The sequence below is a fragment of the Heliconius melpomene genome, chromosome 1, assembly GCF_056956725.1.
Source record: "Heliconius melpomene rosina isolate 202511_hmr_F chromosome 1, ASM5695672v1, whole genome shotgun sequence".
In the NCBI taxonomy this organism is placed as follows: domain Eukaryota; kingdom Metazoa; phylum Arthropoda; class Insecta; order Lepidoptera; family Nymphalidae; genus Heliconius; species Heliconius melpomene.
The window spans coordinates 14,998,685-15,024,095 of NC_140389.1; the positions used below are offsets into that span (position 1 = coordinate 14,998,685).

Below are 25,411 nucleotides of genomic sequence, written 5' to 3' on the forward strand. Positions count from 1 at the left end.
TCCTGAATATCTGACCCATTGCAACACGTGGGCCTCGGTATAATCATATTTTGCTGTCAATGCAATATTATCATATGAACCAAATACGATAGAGAAATAGAGAAAAAAAAAACCATTAGATTGCGTAATAAATAATACTGTCCTCGCTGTGGGAACTGTATTTAGGGCAGGGGGGTCGCTGCATTGTGGAGGACCACGTGGCGTTAATATTTTTATTATATCAAATTTATTAATTATTAAATAAAATATATATATATATATATACATCCGAGTTAAAAGTAGTACTATACAAATTTAGTTTATAAAAACAGCACGTAACTACAGCTGCTATGCTTAGATATTTTTTCGCAGCAAACGATTTTTACTCAGAAATTGCTATAAAAGAAACAATATAATAAAGCTCTAAAAGTACTGTAGTAACGTTAAATCTATATATATAAAATCGAAAGGTCACTCACTCATCACGAAATCTCAGAAACTACAAGTGCTAGGAATCTCAAATTTTGCATAGGAGTTATTTATAGGACGTAGGTGCTCGCTAAGACGGGAATTTGCAATATTCGACTTCTAAGGGGTTGTTTTTGGGGTTGAAAGTTTGTATGAAACTTCGTGACTACAATTGCTAGGAGTCTCAAATTTTGCATAAACGTCACTAGGACGTAGCCATGGAGACAGAAATTAATAATAACATAGTTCACGCGGGTGAAACCGCGAGCGGGCCGCTAGTAAGGTTATAAAGTTGTTGTTAGTTTTATTGCAAGCACACTGAGTATCTGGGGCTTTGGAGCAATGTCACGTTCTTTTTGTGTGTTGTTTAGTGTTATAAAACATTATAATTTTATAAGGTTATTATATGATTTTATTTATGTCTTAAAATATATTTTATATTCTCGAAGCATTGCTTGCTGAGTGCTTTGCCCTATTACCAGAGTGAAAATATTAATTTTTTCATACCCTCGAATCGAATCTACAACCGTCGCGCTTACAGTGACAAGTTTTAGAGAAGTTATTTGTTGGTTTACTATATCCGTAGCAGGTTGTTAAATATCAGAATCTTATTTAGTCTTATTAAAGCGTATGCAAAATTTTATCAAAATAGCGTCGATAAATAGTTCTTGTAGAAGGCGGCGTCAGTGAAATAGCTTCACAACCGCTTAGATACGAAGCCTATATTTATATATACGAGTACCTATATATTAGAATATATGTATAAATCTATACTAATATAATAAAGCGGAAGAGTTTGTTTGTTTGTTTGTTTGTTTGTTTGTTTGTTTGTTTGAACGCTAAGAAGTCTGGATCTACTGGTCCGATTTTCATTGTTTTTGTTTTGTATGAAAGCTGCATTCTTCAGAAGTGCTATAGGCTATATAACATTACATTACACATATATACTAATATATTTTAAAGTACATTCTAATTTGACATGCAATTTATTCTGCCATGTTAATAACAACCGTCGTTGCTACGCGACCGCTACCGCGACGTTTTGATATTCATCCTTATGAAAATAAATATAATAGTCACTTTTAGCATTTTATCTAGATTGAAATTATAGTTTACTGTATAACATACTAATAAATAATTAAGGAGATGTCACTGATTCCAAATGACCTAGCCACCTAGCGGGCGGCACAGTATGACCACGCGAACGGGCAGATGACGTTGACGGTTTTATAAATTTTCATACATTTTCGAACTTTATTTGTTGTTTATAATTAATTTAAAATACACTTTGATTCTCTTCTTATTTTATTTGATATTGCCCGCTAAAATTATCCTACTTAATAGAGAGAAATGTTTAGTTATTTCGTAGAGTCGATATCTATGTACGCACGTACGGAAAACTTTAAGTACTTTTTCTAATATTAAGAATACCTATCCTTTAGTTACTTTTAATCCTTTTGTTAGTTCATTTCAATAACTCAGATAATTTTTTCTAACAATGTGTATCTACTTATTATTCTTTTTGATTATTTGAGCTTATATTTTCTTACTAATTCTATTGAGATTTGAAAATAATTTCATGAATATATTTAATAAATATTCTTATAGTTGAAGCAGGCGTAGCCGCGTCCGGGTCCACTAGTTTAGTATAATTAGGAAATTAATTATAACTTGGGAACATCGAATTTTTATCACTAATTAAAATAACTACAGGCTGATTATTAAAAATATTTCAAATATATCCAAAAAATTACGTTCAAACCAAACGAACTATAAAAACAATAGTACCAAAAATAACGAATAAAAGACTACAGAGACTAATTAACATTGAAATGAAAAATTTCAATTGTGATCGTGAAATGTCAGACCACAATACGAGTATTTCTGGAGTATCGTAGATGACTCTTAACCTAAATGTTGACATCTAATGATGGTAGAAATGTATTTTTAGACTGACTGACTTTTGAAGTTGTCGAAGCAAAAGATTTGTCGCTCGTCGTTTCTTTTATATACGTTTTTCTTTTGTATTTCGTCATATTTAGTTGACAAATGATAGTTAATATCAATGATGAGTGCTCATCGAATATAGTTCTTGCTTTATTGTAATTTTTTCTACCGTTGTTAGTATATTCGGTTAAAAGATATTATCACAAATGGTTAATATTAACTCTCTCCTTCATATAGTTATATGAAAATAGATATGTAAATAAACTTAAATTAAATGACTATGAAATAGGGCTAAAAGAATACAGTGTAGTAAACACAGTGTTATGGCCCTTCCAATATTTTAAAAGCAAACGAGAGGTCACTTCCGGTTGCGACGTCACGTGACGCAGCAACGAACTTCCGGAAGTACCCACTTCGCAATATGTTCCGCTTATCGCGCGTGCGCATGATTATATGAATTGCGTGTAAACTTGCTTATACACGGTATAGTTTTTTTTTGCTATTATTTATTATAATTGTTAATATTTTCAAAATGAGTAATATAAGAAATAATATATTGGTACTAGTCAATTGATGAAACGGACGTTTCAAAAAGCATTTTTTGACCAAACATTATCGAATAGTGGATATTTACAATTTATCACCTTAGTTTTAGGAATGTATGTATACTTAGTAAAGATTAATTTAATCTTTGCAAATGACTTTTCTAGTTTTAATATATTTTCTTGAAACTCTTTTGTCTTATTTATTTGTTCAGTAAAACTAGACTTGATTGATTAATCGTATTGCGAGTTATCTTAGCTGAGACAATCAATCTCCTTCGTTTTTCTCTATTTAACGCGCTTGTGAACTTAAAAGCGGGCTAATGGATCGCTAAAAAGCCATAAAGAAATATTAAACTGAAATTTCAGTTTATTTTCTGGGTTTATTTTTTGTTTAAATTGTAAAAATTATAATTTTCCAAAAAATAAACGGGTTTGCAAAAAATAAACCCATATTTACAAATCACTTTACTCGTACAATCGTTACTCGAAAAATTATTTTGTAATATTTTTCGCTAAACATATATGAATTATATTATTAATATTAAGTAATTATCTCAAATTTTAAGCTTTCTTGACAAAAACACAATTATACTTTTCATATTCTCCAAATAATATGTACACCAGTGTAAAATAAGCTTTACAATGCCTGTTTAAAATTAGTGCGTTAGGTGCTCAAGAATTTGATTCAGTTTTGCTATTTGGTCATACATTAATATAATTATAGAACGATACTAGGTATTTTTCTTTTGACCTAATTAGATATATTTTTCTCATGTCATTTCCTCATAGTAAACAAGGCAGGTAGAGACATCCTAATTTCATTTCATTCTATTTCCCGTAAAAAAAATTAAAAGGTTCTTTTTTTGCTTTCTTTTAGACCCGCTTTGTCTTGCCAAAGCAGGAAATTAAAATAATTTCAACGACTGGAGTCCACATCTACAACTGTACTGCGCCACGACGGACTCATTATATATTGATGTTTCATAAAATGAAAGCACTTTTTCACGTATTCCTAACTAATATTGAAGAAATAAGGTGTTGAACTGCATAATAAATATAAATGTTATTATAATATATATTGTAATAAGATTTTTATTTGAATATCCACATCTCCTACATAGTGAAAAAAGAGATTTTCCAGTTTCTCTGTTCTGTTTTTTTATATATAAGCGTTATATATAATTTTATTTGAAAAGGAATGATTTAAATAAGTAAGAAAATATTAATGAACCATTTGATCATGTTTTCTTTCAAAAAGTATTTCAAGAAAAATATGCTATAAATTTTGAGGTAAAAATACAAATCACTTGAAATATTAAATAGAATTTCGCTGTTAATAGGCCGAGTAATTGAGTTAGCCAGGTGTGAAACACCAGCCCTTGGGAATCATCCACTTAAATGAAATAGGGGTTGATGTTATCGGTATTGTTTGTTTTTCTAGTTTTATTGCTATATTTAGTAAACTTACTATGCATACATACGCCTAATATACGAATATATAGCCATTTTTATAATATAAATATGTAACTAAATACATGGTTTTACCGACTGTCGCAATATTTAAAAAATCCAGTAAAAAAGTGAGAACGGAGTGTCTTAACGCTGTCTCTGCCTAACAGCTTAGCGGAACAAGGTATGATATACGCACGGCGATGAGTTTTAGTAAACTGTCAAGTAGCTGAAAATTCATAATTCTCCGCCAAAAAAGTGTTTAAATTTCCTCATTGTGATTACAGAAAAAAAACTAGAAATTAGTGAACGTGTATTTTTATCAGATATTAAGATAATATTATCAGAAAGTTTACTACGGTATTACATAAAAGCTCTCGGATAACAACTTTGTTTTAAAACCCGTACGTAACCCGTTGATAAGTTCATTAATCACTTTTGAACATTCGACATAGTCATTTCTGCATAATTTTAATAGGCTAAGGTCATATACATATAAAAAGCAAATAATAGTAAATTAAATAGTTTATAAAATTTTAATAATTTGCTGCTGTTATTTATTTCTTATATAATCGATAAATATCATTATAACCGACCACGTTTTCTCTTTTTAGAGGGGAGAAATGAAAATATATCATTTTTCCGAATGAGAATCCAACCTACACCTATCTCTGCGTTTACAATGAGCTATTATACTACGCCTCGATGGAAAAGTTTCGGTTGTTAATAACTTATTTTGTCACTCTTTTTCATTTTCACACTGTATTGGATATAGCAGGGTGGGCAGAAGAAACTTAGTATTAAGGCACTCCGTTTCCCACTTTCCGACGAATATTTTGAGGCATTACGTGGTGAGTGGCGGAAGTCAACGCCGAGCTTTTGTCTTCGTGCCAGATGGAAGAAATGAAAATATTTAAATAATTCTTTCCCCCGAATGGGAATCGAACCCACAATCGTCGCAGTCACAGTTTTGTGATTTCTTATTTTGAATAAATTTATTAAACTTTGATCTTACTTAAATATGCATACGCCCTTACAGTTATTTACCGAGTGCAGGAAATTACGCGATGGTATCTCGTGTAATTCATATGCAGCTTTTGGGGTATGTAGGTATGTAATTTTGCTCTATTGCGGTGGAAAATACGGGTTGTTTTTTGTTTGTATTTTACCAGGAATATGTTATAGTTTTTATTTTTAATGTTTTTTCCTTACCTTTATGTATCTTCTCTACAAGTTCCTATTAGCAAAAAATATTCTTACTTTCTAATAGTGAAATAGAATCTAATAGAGAAGTGAAGCCAAAAAAAAACATTATAAAAATTAACCAACACGTCATGTGAAAATGTAAACAAAAGCTTATCATCAAATGTCATCGTACGAGCGACTATAAAACATGCGTAACCACGTGCTTTGAACTTTAATATTTTTTAACTACGTCGCAAGAAGGTACGTAAAATATATACGGGCCCTAGTAACCACCACACTAGGGCCCGTATATATCTTAAGAGGGACCCTGAGATGCCGTTTTCATTCGTAGATTGTAATTAATGGATGAAAACGGCATCTCAAGATCGATCTCAGAGTAGAGAGCGATTTGTAAATACGGGCCTAGTATCCTTGTATCGTTTCAATTTACAGCTTTGTTGACAAAAAAAGTATATCTTTTCATAATCTTATATATTACATACGTACAAAATATATATCGTTTATTTTTACAATGTTGAACCATAAATTAATCTTTAGGTTAATTGAACCATCTAGTCGGTAAATTAACACGAGATCTAATCAACGACTCTGGGATTCAATTGAAATATTAATTACAGCGGATACAGTTTTTAATTAATAAAAACGTTGATGAAACCTCTAAAACAAGGTCCAAAGTGCTTGATGTTAATGGAATTTTTAATTAGAATTAGGCGAAGAAATAAGAATAAAATATTTTTTTTCTTTAAGCAACTTAGGCATTTAGTCAATTGTATAATTAGATAATACTAGAAAGCTTTCTAGGAGGCAGTTCACTCAAATGAGCCATATTTATTCTAATTTGGGTCTACGAGGATGTTCCTAGTTATCTTATCACAAATACGTAGATTCATAATCATAAGCACCTTTTCAGTAAAAGTTGTAGAATGTCGTTTTAAAAACTTTATTGCTTAGTATTTTTGAATAAAATAATATTAAAATAAAAAAAATGTTTAAGTTTTAAAATATTATGATTATTATTAATATTAAAATTAACAATAATATTCTATCTTTCCAGATGTGCGGGTGTGAACCATTGTAGCTTCGTACTAGCGGAGGACTATCCTCCTTCCAGGAGCTGGTCTCCTGGTGTAGTCTACGTTAAATACGCTTGTTTTGATGGTAAGTTAAATCGGAATAAAAAATACGTCATATTATTTATGTCTTTTGGGCCGTTCAACAAGCGTCGTCATTATGGCACAGCGGTACTTCGCCTGATTATAAACGCGAGATTCGTAGGTTCTATTTAAATTCAAGATTTAAGGAATTACTTCTCTCATTTTCTTGCTTTGGTACTTTAGCATGGCGTTGACTTTCGTTCTCCATACAAAACGTATGGGGAACGTATGGGGAACGGAGTGTCTTAACATTAGATTTACTCTGCCAAGACTGCTATAATACGTGTTACAACGTGAAATTTAATAAAAAAAGGAAAAAAATATATTTAATAGGTTTATTCATAACGTAAATAAACTCTGAACGCTTACAAGTTAATTGTCAATTATATTTCCCTTACCTCTTCGATTTCCTGATTAGCATTTCGCGAAAATTGTTTTTTGATCCTTCAAAGTACAACATAAATATATTTCAGGATATATTGACATTGGAATGAGTTATTTTCCTTTAGTCACTTTGGTAACAAGGTAAGACATTGAGTTTCTCCACTCAACTCGCAAAATATTTGGAAAATTGAAGTTGAAAAAAGAGAACATCCGCAAAAGGTCGTGATCTACGTTTATTTGACATTAGAATATGCAGAGTTCCGCCGTTCAAAGCGGATGTCTCGAATTCGGGCGGAAAATGGAGGTTATAGGGTCGTAATACTAGATTCACTCTGTTTACTCTAATATATAATACGATATTATAATTTACATCTTTTTATTTTTGATATCGGTTTTCTTTTTTTACATTCAATCTCTAATAACTTAATTTTTTTTTCATGTACCTGCCATGCCATTCTATTCATATATTTATATAGATTCATATGATTATTGTTTTAATTAAATTATTTGTATTATATATTTAGCTTCCTGTATTATATATTTAGTTGTATTATATATTATATATTTAGCTTCCTGTTTTATATATTATAGTCAACTGTGAAATACACATAAAAAAGTAAATCATTTAAACGCAAACGCAACCTCAGCCTATCGGTGTATAGGACAGCTGTGCAAGCGGGCGAAGAAATGAAAATATTAAATATTTCTTTTCCTCAAGTGGGAATCGAACCTATAACCTGGCGTATTTACAATCGCACGCTTATACCCCTACGACAGGACTGGTCTCAATTAATATTATAATATCAGACTACGAAATTATTATAATAATATATTTAAATAGAAAGCTTTGTACTGATTAATATTATGCCCTCAATTTATGCCTCGATCCCTTTTAATATATTCTGTGAAGCAATTTCAACAACAAATGAAATTTCTAGCATACGAGCTATTGAATATTAAATTTCATATTTACTTTATTTCAAAATTTTTGTTATTATCATGAAGCTTTTACAAAATCTATTTTTCCAATAAATTAAAAATATTTTCCAATAATATCATCATGTCGTTGTGACGGCACAATGACTGACTATAAGCGTGATAGTTGTGGGTTCGATTCCCTCTCGCGAAATATTTTCGTTTTCTTAAAAGAAGATTACGTAGTAGGCACACGTAAATGGCTATAACATTTATGCTTTTAATCTATATAGTCAGAAATATATAAAATATATTTTTACTAGAAAAATATATGAATATTATGTATTTATAACATTTTTACTCACCTCGAAGCGTAAAATTAATTTCCATTAAGCAACGACAGGCAGATGTATGACGTGTGTCATTACGTCACGCGTATCGAATCTAATATCTATTGAACACATCGATTATGGGGTAGAATCGAAACGACTTAGGGTTAAAATGCTATGCTTATTTTGATAATGTGCTAATTTAATGGTAGCTTTTATGGTACGTTGTGTGGTTTTTGTAAAAATTTCAAAACCACAAATATTTTCTATACTTTATGTGACATTGTGTGTTTTTTTCTTTTTCATTCATTGTGTTGAAATATTTTTAAAATTAAAAGAGGAAACAAGAAATTATTACCAACTAGGTAATAATAATTTACAGCAGAATATAAAAATAATCAATTAGTATTGTCGTTGCTGATATTTAGACGAAAGAATAAGAATTTAAAATATTTATTTTGATTTTGACAACTATATCTTATTCAAAAATAATCAAAAAAGGACACCCTCCATCCCTCCATTTTTTCAGTAATTTTCAATATTAATTGTGAGACTGTAGTTTGAAATATTATATTTTTTTACTAATTTTGTTTATACAGACGGAGAATAGCTACTCTTTTTAGGCTTTTCTTTAGTCTATGAGTATTTCACTAGAAAAGTATATTATCCAAAAAACCCACTGGTTCCCACAAATTCGGATTTACTTAATTTGGGTTATCCTTTGGGATTTGCCGACAGGTCGCGGCACGTGCCTCTCTGGCCGTTCATTTCGATACGCTCGACTGATGCTAACGAGATCTTATTTGTGAATATAGTAACTTGGCTCTACTTTGTTGAGTGTTTGTTTATATTCATCTTTTCTTTTTTCTGTGAAGGTCATAAAAAGTTTAAATAGATTGGTAGGTTTTTGTGTTGAAAAATTGTAAATTTACTTAATTATTTTCATTATAAGATAGTACCTAATTATCTTTTAAGTTAAATTTTAATTTTCTGATTACAAATATAACACTGGGGAACAGTTCTTAATACTGGATTTCCTTTGCCTACCTTGCTGTATGACGGATACAGTATGAAGTTATAGATATAGAAATAAAAATTAAAAAAAAACCCTTCCAAAGATACCTTTGTAATATATTTTAGATACAGTTACAATTTATTTCATACAGATAAAAGATAAACCACAAAAGGCAAAAGGATATCTGAAATAGAATCTAGAATAGTAATAATCTATTATTATAACCATTAATGGAAAAAGACACCACGGTTTCTAGTAATAAGGCTTTCCAATAGCAGATATATTGAAAATAAGCCCTATTTTCCTTGATTCAAAGTTCAATTTGCAATAGCTGTGAAATATGCAATAACTCTATATGGCAGCACATGATAAGCGAGTGGAGTGATTTATTCTCGAAGTCTGTAGCGAAGCGATCTCTCAATAGTGAATAGAATAAAGCTTAAAGGCTGAAATGACGGAAATGTATATAGAATCGATATAAGTAGCCATATCACTAGGAAAGCGTTATTTAATGACTTTTCTGCTTATATTTTCCGATAATGTTTTTTTATTGTTTTCACGCTTTATCCCTTCCTACCTCTGGAAGCTCTCAAACACAAACACTCGAATTCTGGAGGAATGCGTGTTGAGTGGCGGAACTCAACGCCACGACAGAATCTAATTATAAGAAAATTATAACATTGCAAATTAGAATTCGTTTTATGACACGATGGTTCTGAATTCATTTCTCAATTGTGAGAATGAATCATTTACATGTTCCCGCGGAGAGACGCAAACGGAGTGCCTTAACTCTAACTTATTTCTGCTCATTCTGCTAAGCATGGACCGTTCAAATAACCAACCAGACTATCCTAATCCTATAAAACTATAACATACATTAGTCAGATGGCCACAAAGCACCCACTATTAAAACATTTCTCTATTATTCTTCCTGTGTAACTGCACTGGCTCCCACAGCCAATATTATCGTTATAGCAGATTGCATAATACGCTCGTAAATCAGCATTATAACTTAGTTTTACGGCCCGCGATTATCGAACCCGCACTAATGGTCGTATGATATTGAGCTAATGGGTGGAAAAATCTTAATTTCGCGAATGTTTTCATATATTTGAATTACGTACCATCGTATAGGACTGTGATTAATTGAAGTTTTAATTCGGTTACAATTAATGTAGATAATCTAATTTAAAATAATAAATACAAAAAAATCAAAAGGCATTGCATATTTATTTTATTAGGTTTTTTCTTATGTTTTAAATGTAGAAGAACGATTCATATCGAAATTTAACCTCACAGTTTCATATATCCAGTTTAGCATTTTTCTTCCACAACTTTTAAGACAAGGTCAGGAGTAGATATTCAAATTCATCTCTCTCAGAACACGGTGACTCTGTCAAGGTCAGCTTTCACAGTGTAAAAACTCCGTGACAAAATGATAACCTATTTTAAGCATAGTATTCCTAGGAACAACATTTTATTGGCAGGTCTTGTGGTCCGCCACTCTCCGCCAGAATGCAGCGGAAAGTGGGGAGCAGGAGTGTCTCAATGGGAACGGAGTGTCTTCTTAAGAATAGGTTCTTAAGTTCCCTCTGCCTATACTGCTATGTGCGTGATACAGCGTGAAGCTAAAAAAACAATACCCAAATTTTTTTATTGTGTTATTTTTAGAATAAGACAACAGAATGAAACACGATATGAGGTACGGTGTCTGTAAATGAACCTCAGGGAACGCCACCGCGACTGTCTCAAGGGCGCGAGTTCAAGGCCGCTTGAAACGACTGAACAGCTTTCATGTCCCACTGGTTATTTTGCCAATTTATATTTATGAAATGTCAGTGGATTCAAAATTACATAAGGTAGAAAAAGGTAGATTGTTATATTTGTGTTTAATTTTTGTTTTAATCAAAAATTTCCTACAAAAACATTTTTTCGATACTTTCTTTTTTTTTGTACTCACTGGGTGATAAAAAGTGCCATAGCTTTTGAATGATGATGATGACGTGAATGACCTGATTACAATCTTTGAGTATAAGTCAAGGACGGCCGTAGGTCGTAGCACCGACGTAAACGCAATTAAATACCGTAGCGTGGGTGTGTGAGCAAATCGCTTAAACATTTATTGGATTTTAATCGTTTTTCTTACAAAATACGTGAAATATATAAGAAAATAAGCTTAATAGAGTGATTTCACTATTGTTTTAGCATACGTCAAGTATTCCTTTTATCACTTTCCGTCTAATTTTGTGAATCTATTGATATTTATGTGATAGAACTTAACGCCGCGCTGTTTTTACCAAACCAGGGTAATTAAAATCACCACAACCATTGCGTTTACTGTTAGTCCAACTGCGCTACGACGACCTCAATATTTTTTTTTTGTTTAGCTTCACGCTGTATTGCGCATATGATAGGACTAGCGGACGCGCGCAGCTTCGCCCGCTTATTTGCACCCTTAGGGGTGAATTAAAATAAACCACGAAACATGTGTTCAATGAACTATTTTTAAGAGTCTAAATTTCAAATTTTATAAAAATCGGTGGCGATTTAATTTTTTTTCCATACAAACTTTCACCCCTTATTGGCACCCTTAGGGTTAAAATTTTTTAAAATCCCTTCTTAGTGGATGTCCAGATTACGAAAGTACAAATTTCACGTTTCTCCCATCAGCGGTTACGGCTGTGGGTGCGTCTTACCTCAGTCAGTGAGGACAAGTCCTTTTATATATATAGATGAGTGGAGGGAACCTAGTGTCAGAATACACTTCCGTCCCTAAGTTTCCGCCGAATTATCGAGGCGACATAACACGCAATGTGTTGAGTTGCGGAACTCAACGCCGCACTTCGCCTCGTTGCCAGAGCAAGGAAATGAAAATATTAAATATTTACTTTCTTTGCTTTTCTCCCTACGGCAAGACGACCTCTAACTTAGAACATACAATATTCTATTTTCTAATATCAAAACAATTGTTTCAGATTTACTATCCATCCACTATTGCAATCGGGAGTTGTACATAGCGCATTCAGGTCCCGACAGCGAGGGGTACATAAGGACTCCCGGATACCCCCACTTCTATGTAGGGGACGAATGCAGGTGGAAGTTACGGGTTAATGCGGAACAACGTGTCCGTGTCACATTGTTGGATGTCAGTTTGAGGAGTAAGTGGATTCATATGTTTACATTTTGGGCAAGAATCGTGTTACGTAACGTAATGGGTTCAATTCCTAGTTGGGGGAATGAATTATTTAATTTAAACAAATAGGGCAAGGCGCTACTCAACACGCTATGTCTCGAAAATTTGACGGAAAGTGGGGGACAAAGTGTCTTAACACTACGCTTAGCACTAGTCTTCTTTGCTATATGAGTGATACAGCGTGAAAAACAGAAGAGCAAAGTGACATTGTTTCTTGCAGAGGTAAGCAAGGGAAATCTAATGCAAAAACATTCTGTTCTTTATTTTTCGAAGGATTTTGACCCATTGCTAACTTAACACGAGGTTAAAAGTAAACTTACTATTATTAATTACGATTCGATTCGAATGTTTCGACGACTCGCTCATCACCTTCCTAATTAGAGATGTTTTTGGTGTATTTTAATCAGCACTGTCCTTTTAAATTAATTCGATTAGGTACTTTTTTATTCGAATTCATTTCATGAATTGTGACTTTTACAGATAATAAAATGTCACTTTATGATTTAGTTAATTAGTTTTATCGTCTTAGTTTAATTGACTTTTTTATTGATTTTCACATAATGTCACTACACTAATTTTGACAGACGGAATTATTTAAGTTTAAAGTTTTGAGTTATAGTAGCTCTCTCTCACCCTTTTTGCATAGAGTTTTGTCTACTTGATATAAACATCAAAGAAAAAAAGTAAAGGCCAGTTGTGGGCACTAGCGCAGGGGCACAAGCGTGCGACTGTAAATGCGACATATTATGTTCGATTTGCTCTCCACTGCATTTCCGCCATTTAAATTTTTTTAGATCCCACCGAAAAGTGAAGGACCAAGTATGTTAACTGTACCTACATACTTCATTCATTATTTTATTTATTTTTTACAGGTATAGGTCCTTTCGAAGAAGAATGCATAGATTTCGTATCAGTAGAGGATTCGAACGGCAACTCATTGCTGTCTACTTGCGAGCAAGTGGACTTGCCTATCCGTTTGACTTCCACCACTGACACTGTTGAAATAGTTGTAGAAGCTAAATCTAAAGGCGCCTTCCCTAAGAGAGGCGTGTTGTTACATTATAAAAGTAAGTATTTAATACTACTAATATGCTTAACCCATTCAAAACAAACTATCGTGGTAATTCGATACGGTGGGTAATATTATCATTATTTTCATTATCTGCTAGAAGAAAAAGCGCCTTGAGTTCTACCATTCAATATCTATTTCAAACACGCGATGTCTTAAAAATTCAACGAAATATGGAGAATATCTTAACACTAGATTTTTTGCCTGCCTTACCTACTAAGTAAGTATATGTGGGAAAAAGAGTGAAGCTAAAAAATAATCATTCATATGATGTATCTACGAATTTGTATAAATCAATCAATGATAATCACATAGAACGATCTTAATCATAATAAGTAAATTATTTTATTTTTATATGTAACTTGAGAGATTGGAAACGAAGCTAACTAATCCCTGGCTAAAAATCACATAATTCATAATCTTTAAAATGTATATATTCTTATCACGAAAAACAAATAAAGTAAGAATTAAGATATTATTATTTACTTATTATCTATTATTATAGCATTCTACTTGGGAAAAATTTTAAAAAAATACTTAGTAGCGTCATCTATAATACCATATCAAACTTGAAACGCTAGTACCGCCATCTATTGGTAGAGTACGCTGTTAGAAAAGTAGCGCCATCTAAATTAGAATAAAAGCAACCATATGTTTACTTAACATGTGGTTGACTATCATTTATATTAAAAAAAATGGTTATATATTTTTTTTTACTTTATTGATAAAAATACATTGCATGATAAATATTGCAAATTTATTTTTCGCAGGTTTAGGTTGTGTTACTTTGCCAGCGCCATCTAGCGGCTACTTGGTGTACCGCAGCGGAGACTTCGCACACTACATGTGCAATGTCAACTTTGTTTTCGAGGACACGCAACAGAGGACGCGAGTTATATGGTGCTACGATGATAATAGGTGGAACGACACTGTGCCTGCTTGTGTTGGTAAGTTTCATGAAAAACAGTTAATTATTATTCTTTTAAAAGCTATATATAAAATAATTAAGCTATATTTAAATAAAATTATATATGTTTTTTCTGTATTAAAAAAATAAAAATCAAAAGATATTTCTGTTTATAAACTTTAAATAATTTATTCTAATATAATATATCTCAAAAAATATAACTATTCAATAAAATAGAACTTTTGCGATGTTTACTCAATAAAGCTTTTAAACATGCAAGAAGCTTATTCATAAACTTGAGGTTATCCGCCATTATTGAAAAAAACGGACATGCGCAATTGTTGTCTTCTGTCTCTTTCACACACGCCATATTTCATACAAACGATCGCGACAGCAATATATTGTGACTTCAACCATATTATTTACTATTACCACCGAGCTTGAGAAAATTAAGCCTTATAGTCAAGGGATAAGATTTAAATTGCAATGTTTTTAGTATTATTATTTTGAGCGTAAAGCTTCCTACGTTTACGTAAATACAGTATTCGTAGTTCGTCTTCGGTAGCGGTCGTGAGTCTTTGAAAGGCGATTTCTTTTCGAGCACGTGTTTCAAAAGTGAGTTATATATTTTTAGTTTTTTTTATATATTTTATGTATAAAAAGGATTTGTTATAGTGTATTTTTTAAATAACTCGAGAGGGGATGTCGAATTTTAGAAAATTATGAGTGTTTTTGAAAATAAAGAGGTTTTTTTTAAATATAGAGTGATTTGTCACTATTTTTTTCATCTGCTCAATAGTGTGCTAAAATCTCGTTGCTTATACTGTTTTAAATCTTATTTACTTTTTTAATTTAACACATTAAAAATTACCAAATATACCAATAGAAAATTAAGAAATAAATATAAAATACATAATATTACAGTTAGCAACATTTCCCTCAGCTTATCAACAACATTATCAGTTTTAAAACATCAAAGCCGATATTATATTTATCTTTGTATGTCATTAAATTAAACTCGATGAGAACGTGTGTGTTAAAATACGATAACAAAAGTGTAGAGATCGACTCTACAATACAAAATAAATATATATTATTATAATTAAAATAAATCTAAGTCATTATTAATTGCATAAAATTTTAATAGAATTTTATGTTATTAATAATAATCGACGCTTACTGAAATAATATTTGATTGTAAACATTGTGGTAGTAGTAGTTCTGGATTAAATTGTCTTGTAATAAAATATAGTATTTATGGCACGTTAAAAATATAAAATAATTTAAGATAATAAAAGGAAAAAGGAGCAAAAAGTAAATTACGAACGATATTTTTCTAAAAATAGCACGTGCTAATAATATTGTCCATATTCAAAGTGCATTATAGTGTGTTAAAAATTGCTTATTATTAATATTTTATTTTTACATAAGCTCTAAAACTTTCATTTTATAACTCTCTATGGTCAGTGGTCACTAGTTCCAATTTCTGAGGCAAAATATTTACTATCTAATATATAATATAATATTGTAGACAGTTAATTTCCTAGCTTCACTTTCAACATGCTATTATATAGCGTAATTACTGTTTTTTATAGAAATAATGTGGAAAACATACCGGGATTTGTTTAGTCTTCAAGGTACAATAAATGTGTAAATATTAACATTGTTTTATTATATTGCGTTCGAAGTAAAACATAATGAATATAGAAATTGTTTTTATAATATGGTAAATAAATTATTAGTAGGTCATTAACTTTTCATAATGAAATGGACAATGGTTATTGTAAATTTTAATGAATTAGTTTCAGCGATAACATTGTATTTATTTTCATTTCAATTTCAGTTATACATTAATTATTTTATTTTATGAGGCCGTTATGGTGCGGGAACACAAGCGTCACGTGACAGTTGTAGGTTCGATTCCGGTCGAGGCAATAATATTTTCAATTCCTCGTTCCGATAACGACGTTAAGCGCGGCGTTGTGCTCCGCCACTCAATACGCAATCTTTCAAGAGTTGGGCGGAAAAAGGGGAGAGGAGTGCCTTAATACTATGTTCTCATATTCCCTCTGCCTACCATATGTCTGCAGGACACAGCATGAAGCTTGAAAAAAAAAAGTTTATGTTTAAAATTAAATGATAATTGTAAACGACAATACAAAGATAACTTTGTAGAACTAATAATTTATTCTAATCGCATATGAGAACAATATCTTTATATATATTATACATATTATTGTATGTATATAGTTTTTCCTTACACAGCATGTGTGATAAACATACAAATGCTTATCCAACATAAAGCTGGGTAGATTGAAGAAACCCAGTAATAAGACACTTCGTTGCTCACGCATAGTTCCATTTTCAAGACATAGCGTGTTGAGTGGCGGAACTCAACATTACTTTATGTCTTGTTACCAGAGCGAGGAAATGAAAATATATTTTTCTCTCATGTGGGAATCGAACACGCGACTGTCATATTTACAGACAGACGCTATGGCGATGAGCTACGACGTCAACGACTTACTTTTATATACATACTCTCATCTTCGCCCGCGTAAACCAAACGAATATTTATTTAATATTATATGTACTTAATCCTTAGGGAAAATTGTTGAATTATTCTAGTATGGCTATATATACTGTTATGCACCTAATAAACTGTAATTTATTTAAAATCTACCTAGGTAGGTACGTAAGTTTTCCTGCGTAAGTCCTTATCCCGAGGGAATTTCGGGATAAAAAGTAGTCTTATACGTTGCCTCACAATCCTCTCAATCTTTCAGTATCCCCGAAAAATCAGTTCAGCTGTTCCGGAGATTAGTTCGGACAAACAAAAGACAGATGGACAAAAAAACGCGTATTTATTTTTATATATACAATAATAGATAATATGTAGTAGATCACTTTCTCGTACTTAGTTTTTCAATTCTGTTTCATATATTTTATATGGACAGCAGATATTTGTCACGGTCTATTTAAGAAGAAAGCGTTCTTAATAGCCAGCTCTTTAGCGGCCACTTTTTATTATTGTACTATATATTTTTTTGATTTATTCATATAGTTTATGGTATGTTTATGGTAAATGGAAAAAGGGGAACGGCATATCTTAATAGAAAACGAAATCTTTTCCACATCTGGGAACCTATTCGCAGGTTCTTTCTGCCTATGTGCCCTGTTAAATATTGTCTTTTCGGTAATAAAAAAAAGAAAAACTAACACGCTATACTCTTTGCAATTTGGTCTTGTTTATTTTACTCATAAGTTTATATGTCAAATTAGTAATAGGTAAGTATTTACTCACGTGTAAACTTTGAACATGCAATAAAGTGAAACTGTTATGTATAACTTTCACTTTTCATTATTTTAAAGTTAATATTTTGTTTTAGTTTTTTTTAATAAAATACAATATTTTAAATTTTAAGAAATTTAAATTAAAGAAATAATGCATATTACATTTTAATTTGTTATAAAATATTTTAAATTTATATAAATAATTTGATTTCTAATCTTACAATACTATTAGTGTGTTAAATTTTATAAATAAATATAATTTATTTCAAAATAACTGAATGTTACGGAAAATAGATTGAATTTATACAATGTATTTATACAATTTTTATGTATTAAAAAAACACAATTTTCCGTTTTTAAAATAGATTAGCTATATCTATTTTATTTATATAAAATCGAAAGGTCACTCACTCATCACGAAATCTCAGAAACTACATGTGCTATAAATCTCAAATTTTGCATAAGAGTTACTTATAGCACGTAGGTGCTCGCTAAGACGGGAATTTGCAATATTCGACTTATAAGGGGTTGTTTTTGGGGTCGAAAGTTTGTATGAAACTTCGTTACTACAAATGCTAGGTGTCTCAAATTTTGCATAGACGTCACTAGGATGCAGCCATGGAGACAAATTAATATTAACATAGTTCACGCGGGTGAAACCGCGAGCGGGCCGCTAGTAGCTTATGAAATCGATTTGAATTTCTGCTCCAAAAAACCTTTAAGATTAGAACCCGTATCTATGTCTACTTTTAATGCATTTTTACCACAGCGCTATAGTGTTCATTAGTTCTTATAATTATAAAATTACTCCTATCTAGACGATAAAACTTTGTTTAGTATTTTTCAAGTAAACTCGTTTAAGGTTTTCCGTTGCCAAGAGTGTACTTCATTAAAGTCCCACGAACTTTAATCACTTATAAGTCTTTATTTCAATAATAAAGATAAAAGTTCTTTTACAACTTTTTTATATGAAACCTAACTTTAATAATAAAATAACTATGGTTGACTATGAGTTTTAAAAATACGCTGCCTTTTGTTCAGAAATTTTGACTGGGTGAACCTGGGTGATTTTGATGATTTTTTTGTTATTTCAAAGACTTGCTTGCTTGCATGCTTCCCATGTGGTCCTATTTATTTAAAAGCTTTTATTTAACTTGCAATGTATGTATGTGGGTTCGGGTGAAATCTTAGAGCTCAATTTTGAAGTAGATATCGTCAACCGATTGAGCTGAAATTTTGTATACACGTTTACTTTGGATGACAATGCACGATAAAATATGTGACGTCATTCTAAATGTAATATGGCGGACCAGGCAAGATGGCGGAATTGTTATTTTTAATGTACTTCTACAATATGGGTATCAAATGAAAGGACTCGTTGAGAGCAACTCGAAAAATAATGTGATGTCATTCTAAATCCCATAAGGAGGATATTGAAGATAGCCGAGTATCTATTTGGTCTACTTCTACAATATAGATATTAAATGAAATGGGTCGTTGACCGTAACTCTAAAATTAATGTGACGTTATACTAAATCCAATATGGCGGAACATCTAAGATGGCGGAATAGTTATTATTCATGCACTTCTGCAATATGGGTATCAAATAAAAGATCTTGCCGAGAACAATTAGAAAAATAATGTGACATCACTTAAAATCCAATAGAATTGACACGATTCAAGTTTTTTGTGCTTTCATATAATGAAAGGTATGTTCGTACGATTGAGCTGAAATTTTGTATACACGTTTGGTTTGGATGACAATGCACGATACTCAACCTACTCCACTTTGCGCGGTCTTTTGCGTCCTCGGTGGTTAGACCATTGGCTCTCATATCCGGCATCACGACATCCAACCAGCGCTTCCCTGTGTGTCCAGGAGGTCTCACTCCAGGAACTGATATAGCAAGGCACTTGCATCCGACATAGTTCTTACACCGACGCGTAACGTGGCCAAACCATCTCAGGCGGCGCTCTTGGAGTTGATCCGCTACGTCACGGACCCCAAGACTACCTCGAACGAATGTGTTTCGTATGCGGTCAGACCGCGTTACACCGCACATCCACCTCAGCATCTTCATTTCCGTGACGTGAAGCTCCTGAGTGTGCCGAGATAGTGCTGGCCAACATTCGCTGCCGTATAAAAGAACCGATCGTATGATGCTCTTGTATATCAGTCCCTTGAGCTTGGCGGTTTTCTTCGGTCACAGACCACACCAGTGACCTCCCGCCATTTGGCCCAGGCAGCACTTATCCGGCCATGGACATCGTGATCGATGCCTCCAGACTCATGCATAACGGATCCAAGGTACCTGAACTTTTCTAACTTAACGGCTGGCTCAGGACCTATAAGGATCGTGCTCGAGTCCGGGCTCCCGCAGGCCATGTACTCGGTCTTCGACACATTTAGTTTAAGACCGCCGTTCTCAAGCGTACCCTTCCAGAGGTTCACTTTACGCTCCAGCGTCAGTCGGTTCTCTTCAATGAGTGCTATGTCGTCGGCATACATCATCATCCATGGAGGCTGCACTACATTGAATAAGAACGGACTAAGAGTCGAGCCCTGGTGAACCCCCACTGTAATCGGGAAGGGTCTAGTGTCGCCAACAGCATTCCTAACCATAGAAGAGGAATCGTGGTACATGTCTCTAGTGTGAGAAACCTAGCCAGTGGTAACTAAAAAGTAAAAAATAAATTATAAGCAAAAAATCATTTTTAGAAAAAGCTTTTATTTAAACGCTTTAAAAAGGAGAAAATAAAATTTGTCTTTTAAATTTTAACTATCAACTCATAACTTCATTGTACACAATTTATATGATCATAAAAGCTTGTCGCGCGATTTACTTGTGTAACTAAACTAGTGCTAATTTAATTATGTAAAATCTACTAAGTTTCAATTTCTGATATTCGTATCCATGAAAAAAATCTCTTAAGACTTAAATTTACGCTAAGTAAGCGCGACAATTGGACGAAAAACTCATAACTATATCATGCCACCCGATTTCGATTACTATTTTTTTGTTCCAAAGGATACAAGGATAGTTTGGTGAAAGCTGTGTTAAGTTTTAATTACGGGATCCGGTTGAATGTCTGTCTGATCTTGAGATGCCGTTTTCATTCGTAATCAACTTTCCTTTTATAAATACGGGCCTTAACCACGTGACACCAGCTTAATTCAAGTATAACACAAAAATCAATGAATCATTTTGAAGTTGATTGCATACTATTTGCATGAAATAAACAAATATTGTGTTGCATTTTAAACCGAAAATATCTCTGGAACGGACGAACCGCACCAGAGAACGAGAACTGACAACTAACGAATAATGATAATTGAGAGGACAATTAAACTAGTTGGGCTTTATAACTGCAATCTGCGAGTTAACTTTGTTGTATGTAATTGAAGTTTCATATTAATTTTAATATAAACTTTATTTGAAACCGTCGTGGCAAATTGGTACCACATTTGACTATATAAATGAATGAGTGGAGTTTAGGGGTTCGATACGTTTTCCCGCTCTCGTAACAAGAGAAAGTGCTTCGAAAATTAAGGGATGCTTGGGAAACGCGGTGCTTTAATACTTTTCTTATATAGTTTCTGGTAGACTGGTTTCTGTTTTTTCTTCTTCTGTTTCTGTATTTTCTGGTTTTATTTTAATAATAAATAACAAAATACCTCAGAGTACAAAATGGACTGGACTTATATAAATACAAATATTTGTTGATATTAAACTATAATTCTTATAAACGTGTTCATATCTCTAAATAGGTGGAAAATGGAAAACCCAGTGAATTGTCACACATATCAAACCTGGAAAAATAATAAAAGCCATTCTAGGTGTAATATTAATATAGTAAATTATATTTTTTCTCATATAGCAGAATAGGCAAAAGGATCCAGGTATTAAGACCGTTCCCCTCTTTTCATTCCATTTTAGACATATTGAGTTGAGAAACTCAACGCCGCGTTTTGTATCGTTATCAGAGCAAAGAAAAGGAAAATAATTTATTATCGAACTAATAACCCTGTTACAGTTAGATGCCCTACTGCTGAGCCAAGATAGCTTTAAGATAAATTATAATAAAAATTAAAAAAAACATAATTATCAACTTTCGCCATAATTAAAACGCAATAAATTAAACATTACCATAAAATAATATTTCCATTACATTATAATTATATCGTTAATTAAGACTTGTAGGTACTCGAATAGAAAACCCCGCGTTGTAAAACACACAGCATCCCGACTCCCGAGGACGTCATCCATTCTGAGATGACGCGTGATTAGTGCGAGCATCCTTCGTTAGGAGCAGACGGCTTGATTTAAAAAAATATACTTATATATATTTTACACTTACAAACTTTTATTTTTTACAGTTCTATTTTGTATCCGTTTCAAGTACTTTGTAATTAATTAATTTTTTTTCTAGGTTTGTACGGTTATACGTACTTACTTATGTTTCTTTACTTAATTTAAACGTGTTATATAGTGTTACTAGGTTCCCTCTGTATGCTAATCGGGAAAATATGAGAAGTTGCTTTTATTTTTAGGTTCTTAGGTTCTTCGGTTCTTCGTATTCGGTTCGATATTGATGACTTACATAAATATCGTATGTTACATTTTAAATAAAAAACATTACTATCTTTTTTGTCAAAATCATTTTTTATTGGACAAAATATAATAAAATAAAGTCTCACTAAAGATTTAAGACCGGGATGGTTGGCGCTTGATGATGGAGGCCTACGTTCAGCAGTGGACGGCGATAGGCTGATGAAAAAAAAAAAAAAGATTTACCAATTTCTCATAATGGCGAATGTTCCTTTATTAGAGGTAATGTCAAAATAAATAAAAAAAGTTCATAATGTTATTTTCTAACATTAATAAAGAATGACGGTTATATCCAAACAACTTAAGGCTTCAGGTTAATTTAAATTACAATGTCTTCTAAGGCAATATAGTTAATATAATAAATCAAGAAAAAAAAGAAAGAAGAAGAAAAATATAAGTTAAAATGTTATTTTTTCATTATATTAAAAGTTTTTTTTACCCGAGGTGACAACTTCTAAATGAAGATGTGACACTTGTATTTACTGCAAGCATCCTTTGTAATGTAGACGGCGCGCTCTGTAGTGTTCTATCTTCTCATCCATTTTAATATATCTAACTAATTTTATCTGTAAAACAGATTAAATATAGTGAGATGTATTACTTATTAACAGCGGGAATGCGTCTGAATAAAAACACGATGATAGTGGGTTTGATTCCGTTCGAGGACATGAATTATTTTGATATTAAACTCCGCCAATAACTACGCAATATCTCGATGGAAAGTACCATTTGAGTCTTTCTGCCTGATTTGGCGGGATAAATTCTACCTAACTATGTGCGGTAAAAGCTAGGAAATGTTTTTAGATACAATAAGTAAAGACCATACATGCCCTTCGGGGATCCTCATGCATTGTACGTGACCTTCCTCCAGTACCATTCATACTGTACTTCCGAAGGTCAACCAAGGTCCCCCCTACCATTATAGTATCATTATAAAAGATGTTTTAAATATTTCAATTTAAAATAAATAAATTATAAAGCAATTAATATCTATTTATTTATTTTACTGTTTGTTCGTAGACCAAATTTATTTTTTTCGTATACATACATACTTTATGTAAATATGCAGTGAGCAGAATCTATATATATAAAAGGACTTGTCCTCACTGACTGAGGTAAGACGCACGCACAGCCGTAACCGCTAATGGTAGAAACGTGAAATTTGAATAGATTTTTACTTTCGTAATCTGGACATCCACTAAGAAGGGATTTTGAAAAATTTTTACTCTAAAGGGGTGAAATAGGGGTTCAAAGTTTGTATGAAAAAAAATTAAATCGGCACCGATTCTTATAAAATTTGAAATTTAGATTTTTAAAAGTATTTAATTGAACACGTGTTTCATCGTTATCTAGAATTCTCCCCCTAAGGGTGCAAATAAGGGGTTGAAAGTTTGTATGGATTTTTTTTTAAATCGCCACCGATTTTTATAAAATTTGATATTTAGACTCTTAAAAATATTTAACTAAACAGGTGTTTCATGGTTTTCTAGAATTCACCGCCTAAGGGTGCAAATAAGGGGTTGAAAGTTTGTATGGAAAAATCTTTAAATCGCCACCGATTTTTATAAAATTTGAAATTTAGACTTAAAAATATTTCATTTAACACATGTTTCATGGGTTAAATAGGCAAGCGAAGCTGCGCGCGTCCGCTAGTATAATATAAGCAAGAAATAATAACCTTTAGTTACAAAGAAATATCTACGTCGGTAAGTTTTGAGCGCTACTAATTTTTGCTTTTCATTTTTCTTCAAGAATACTCAAATTGGCTTAAACAAGAATCGAGTTTGTAAAGTTCACAAAATTCTTGAAAAGAAGAATAAAAGGATCTAATCAAAATTACCATTCATTGTACAATAAGAAAGTAAAATTGGAACTCTACATTTATTTTTAATATAGATTATATGATATTTGGGTTAGGTTTTATTCTCTAATATATCGCTATTTGAGTAAAACAAAAGATGTTTTTACAAAGAAAAAGAATTATTTATATATTGTAACATTTATATTTACTATCATAAAAAATGGCAAGCGGATACTATTATTGAATATAATGTTTATTTTTCTTTTATATTTATATTTTATTATAAGAACAAAAAATGCTATTACGTATGTGTAAAGACGTGAAAGATTAACGTTTGCGCGTAACGACATAGGTTCCTAGAAACATTTATACTTTAGAAGCAGCTGGGAATTGATAAGGTTAAATTTATACATTTGACTAGCCATTGCAGTCAATTTTATATATAAACTAGCGGCCCGCTCGCGGTTACACCTGCGTGAACTGTTATTATTAATTTCTGTCTCCATGACTATGTCCTAGTGACGTCTATGCAAAATTTGTTACTCCTAGAATTTGTAGTAACAAAGTTTTATACAAACTTTCAACCCCAAAAACAACCCCTTAGAAGTCGAATATTGCAAATTCCCGTCTTCGCGAGCACCTACGTCCTACAAGTAACTCCTATGCAAAATTTCAGATTCCTAGCACATGTAGTTTCTGAGATTTCGTGAGGAGTGAGTGACCTTTCGATTTTATATATATAGATGTATATTTTTTATATATAAAACATATAAATTTAGAAACGTAAAGATGTAAATATAGAGCATAAAACGTTATGAAGTATCCTAAAAGTAGAGTTTCCATATCTTTTGTTCCAACAAAAAGTATCTTAAGCTTTTACAAATACATTTTAAATGTTTGAAAAATCCATGAAGACTATTTAATATGATTCTGGATGCTTGAAAGGAAGTAATATCCATACATCCCTATATAATACCCCTAATGGCTGATCGATGGCAGGCGTGCGGTTTTACGGTTCGACGACAGAGCCAATGCAGAACAAAGACTTCAATATACACTATTCAACTTTGAATTTATATATTTAATACTAGTAGTAAATATTGCCTGTTAGGGCTTTTTCTTTAGCTTCTATCCCGCATATAGCAG

The 25,411-nt window shown here is 32.0% G+C and overlaps 1 protein-coding gene and 1 long non-coding RNA gene across 3 annotated transcripts in view; one reads left to right on the plus strand and one right to left on the minus strand.

Annotated features, from left to right (window-relative positions):
- LOC146541651 (uncharacterized) overlaps positions 1–25,411 on the plus strand; it is an 83,483-nt gene that overhangs the window by 38,032 nt on the left and 20,040 nt on the right. For both annotated transcript variants that reach the window (XM_085190290.1, XM_085190299.1), the window contains exons 3-6: positions 6,649–6,752; positions 12,367–12,549; positions 13,457–13,651; positions 14,424–14,600. In XM_085190290.1, the coding sequence (XP_085046416.1) occupies positions 6,649–6,752; positions 12,367–12,549; positions 13,457–13,651; positions 14,424–14,600 (659 nt within the window). The remainder of the gene's footprint in view (positions 1–6,648; positions 6,753–12,366; positions 12,550–13,456; positions 13,652–14,423; positions 14,601–25,411) is intronic.
- LOC146541652 (uncharacterized) lies at positions 22,500–24,706 on the minus strand. Its single transcript, XR_014878128.1, has 2 exons — positions 22,904–24,706; positions 22,500–22,623 (listed from the first exon to the last, which is right to left on the minus strand). It is a non-coding gene; the product is annotated as an uncharacterized LOC146541652 (long non-coding RNA).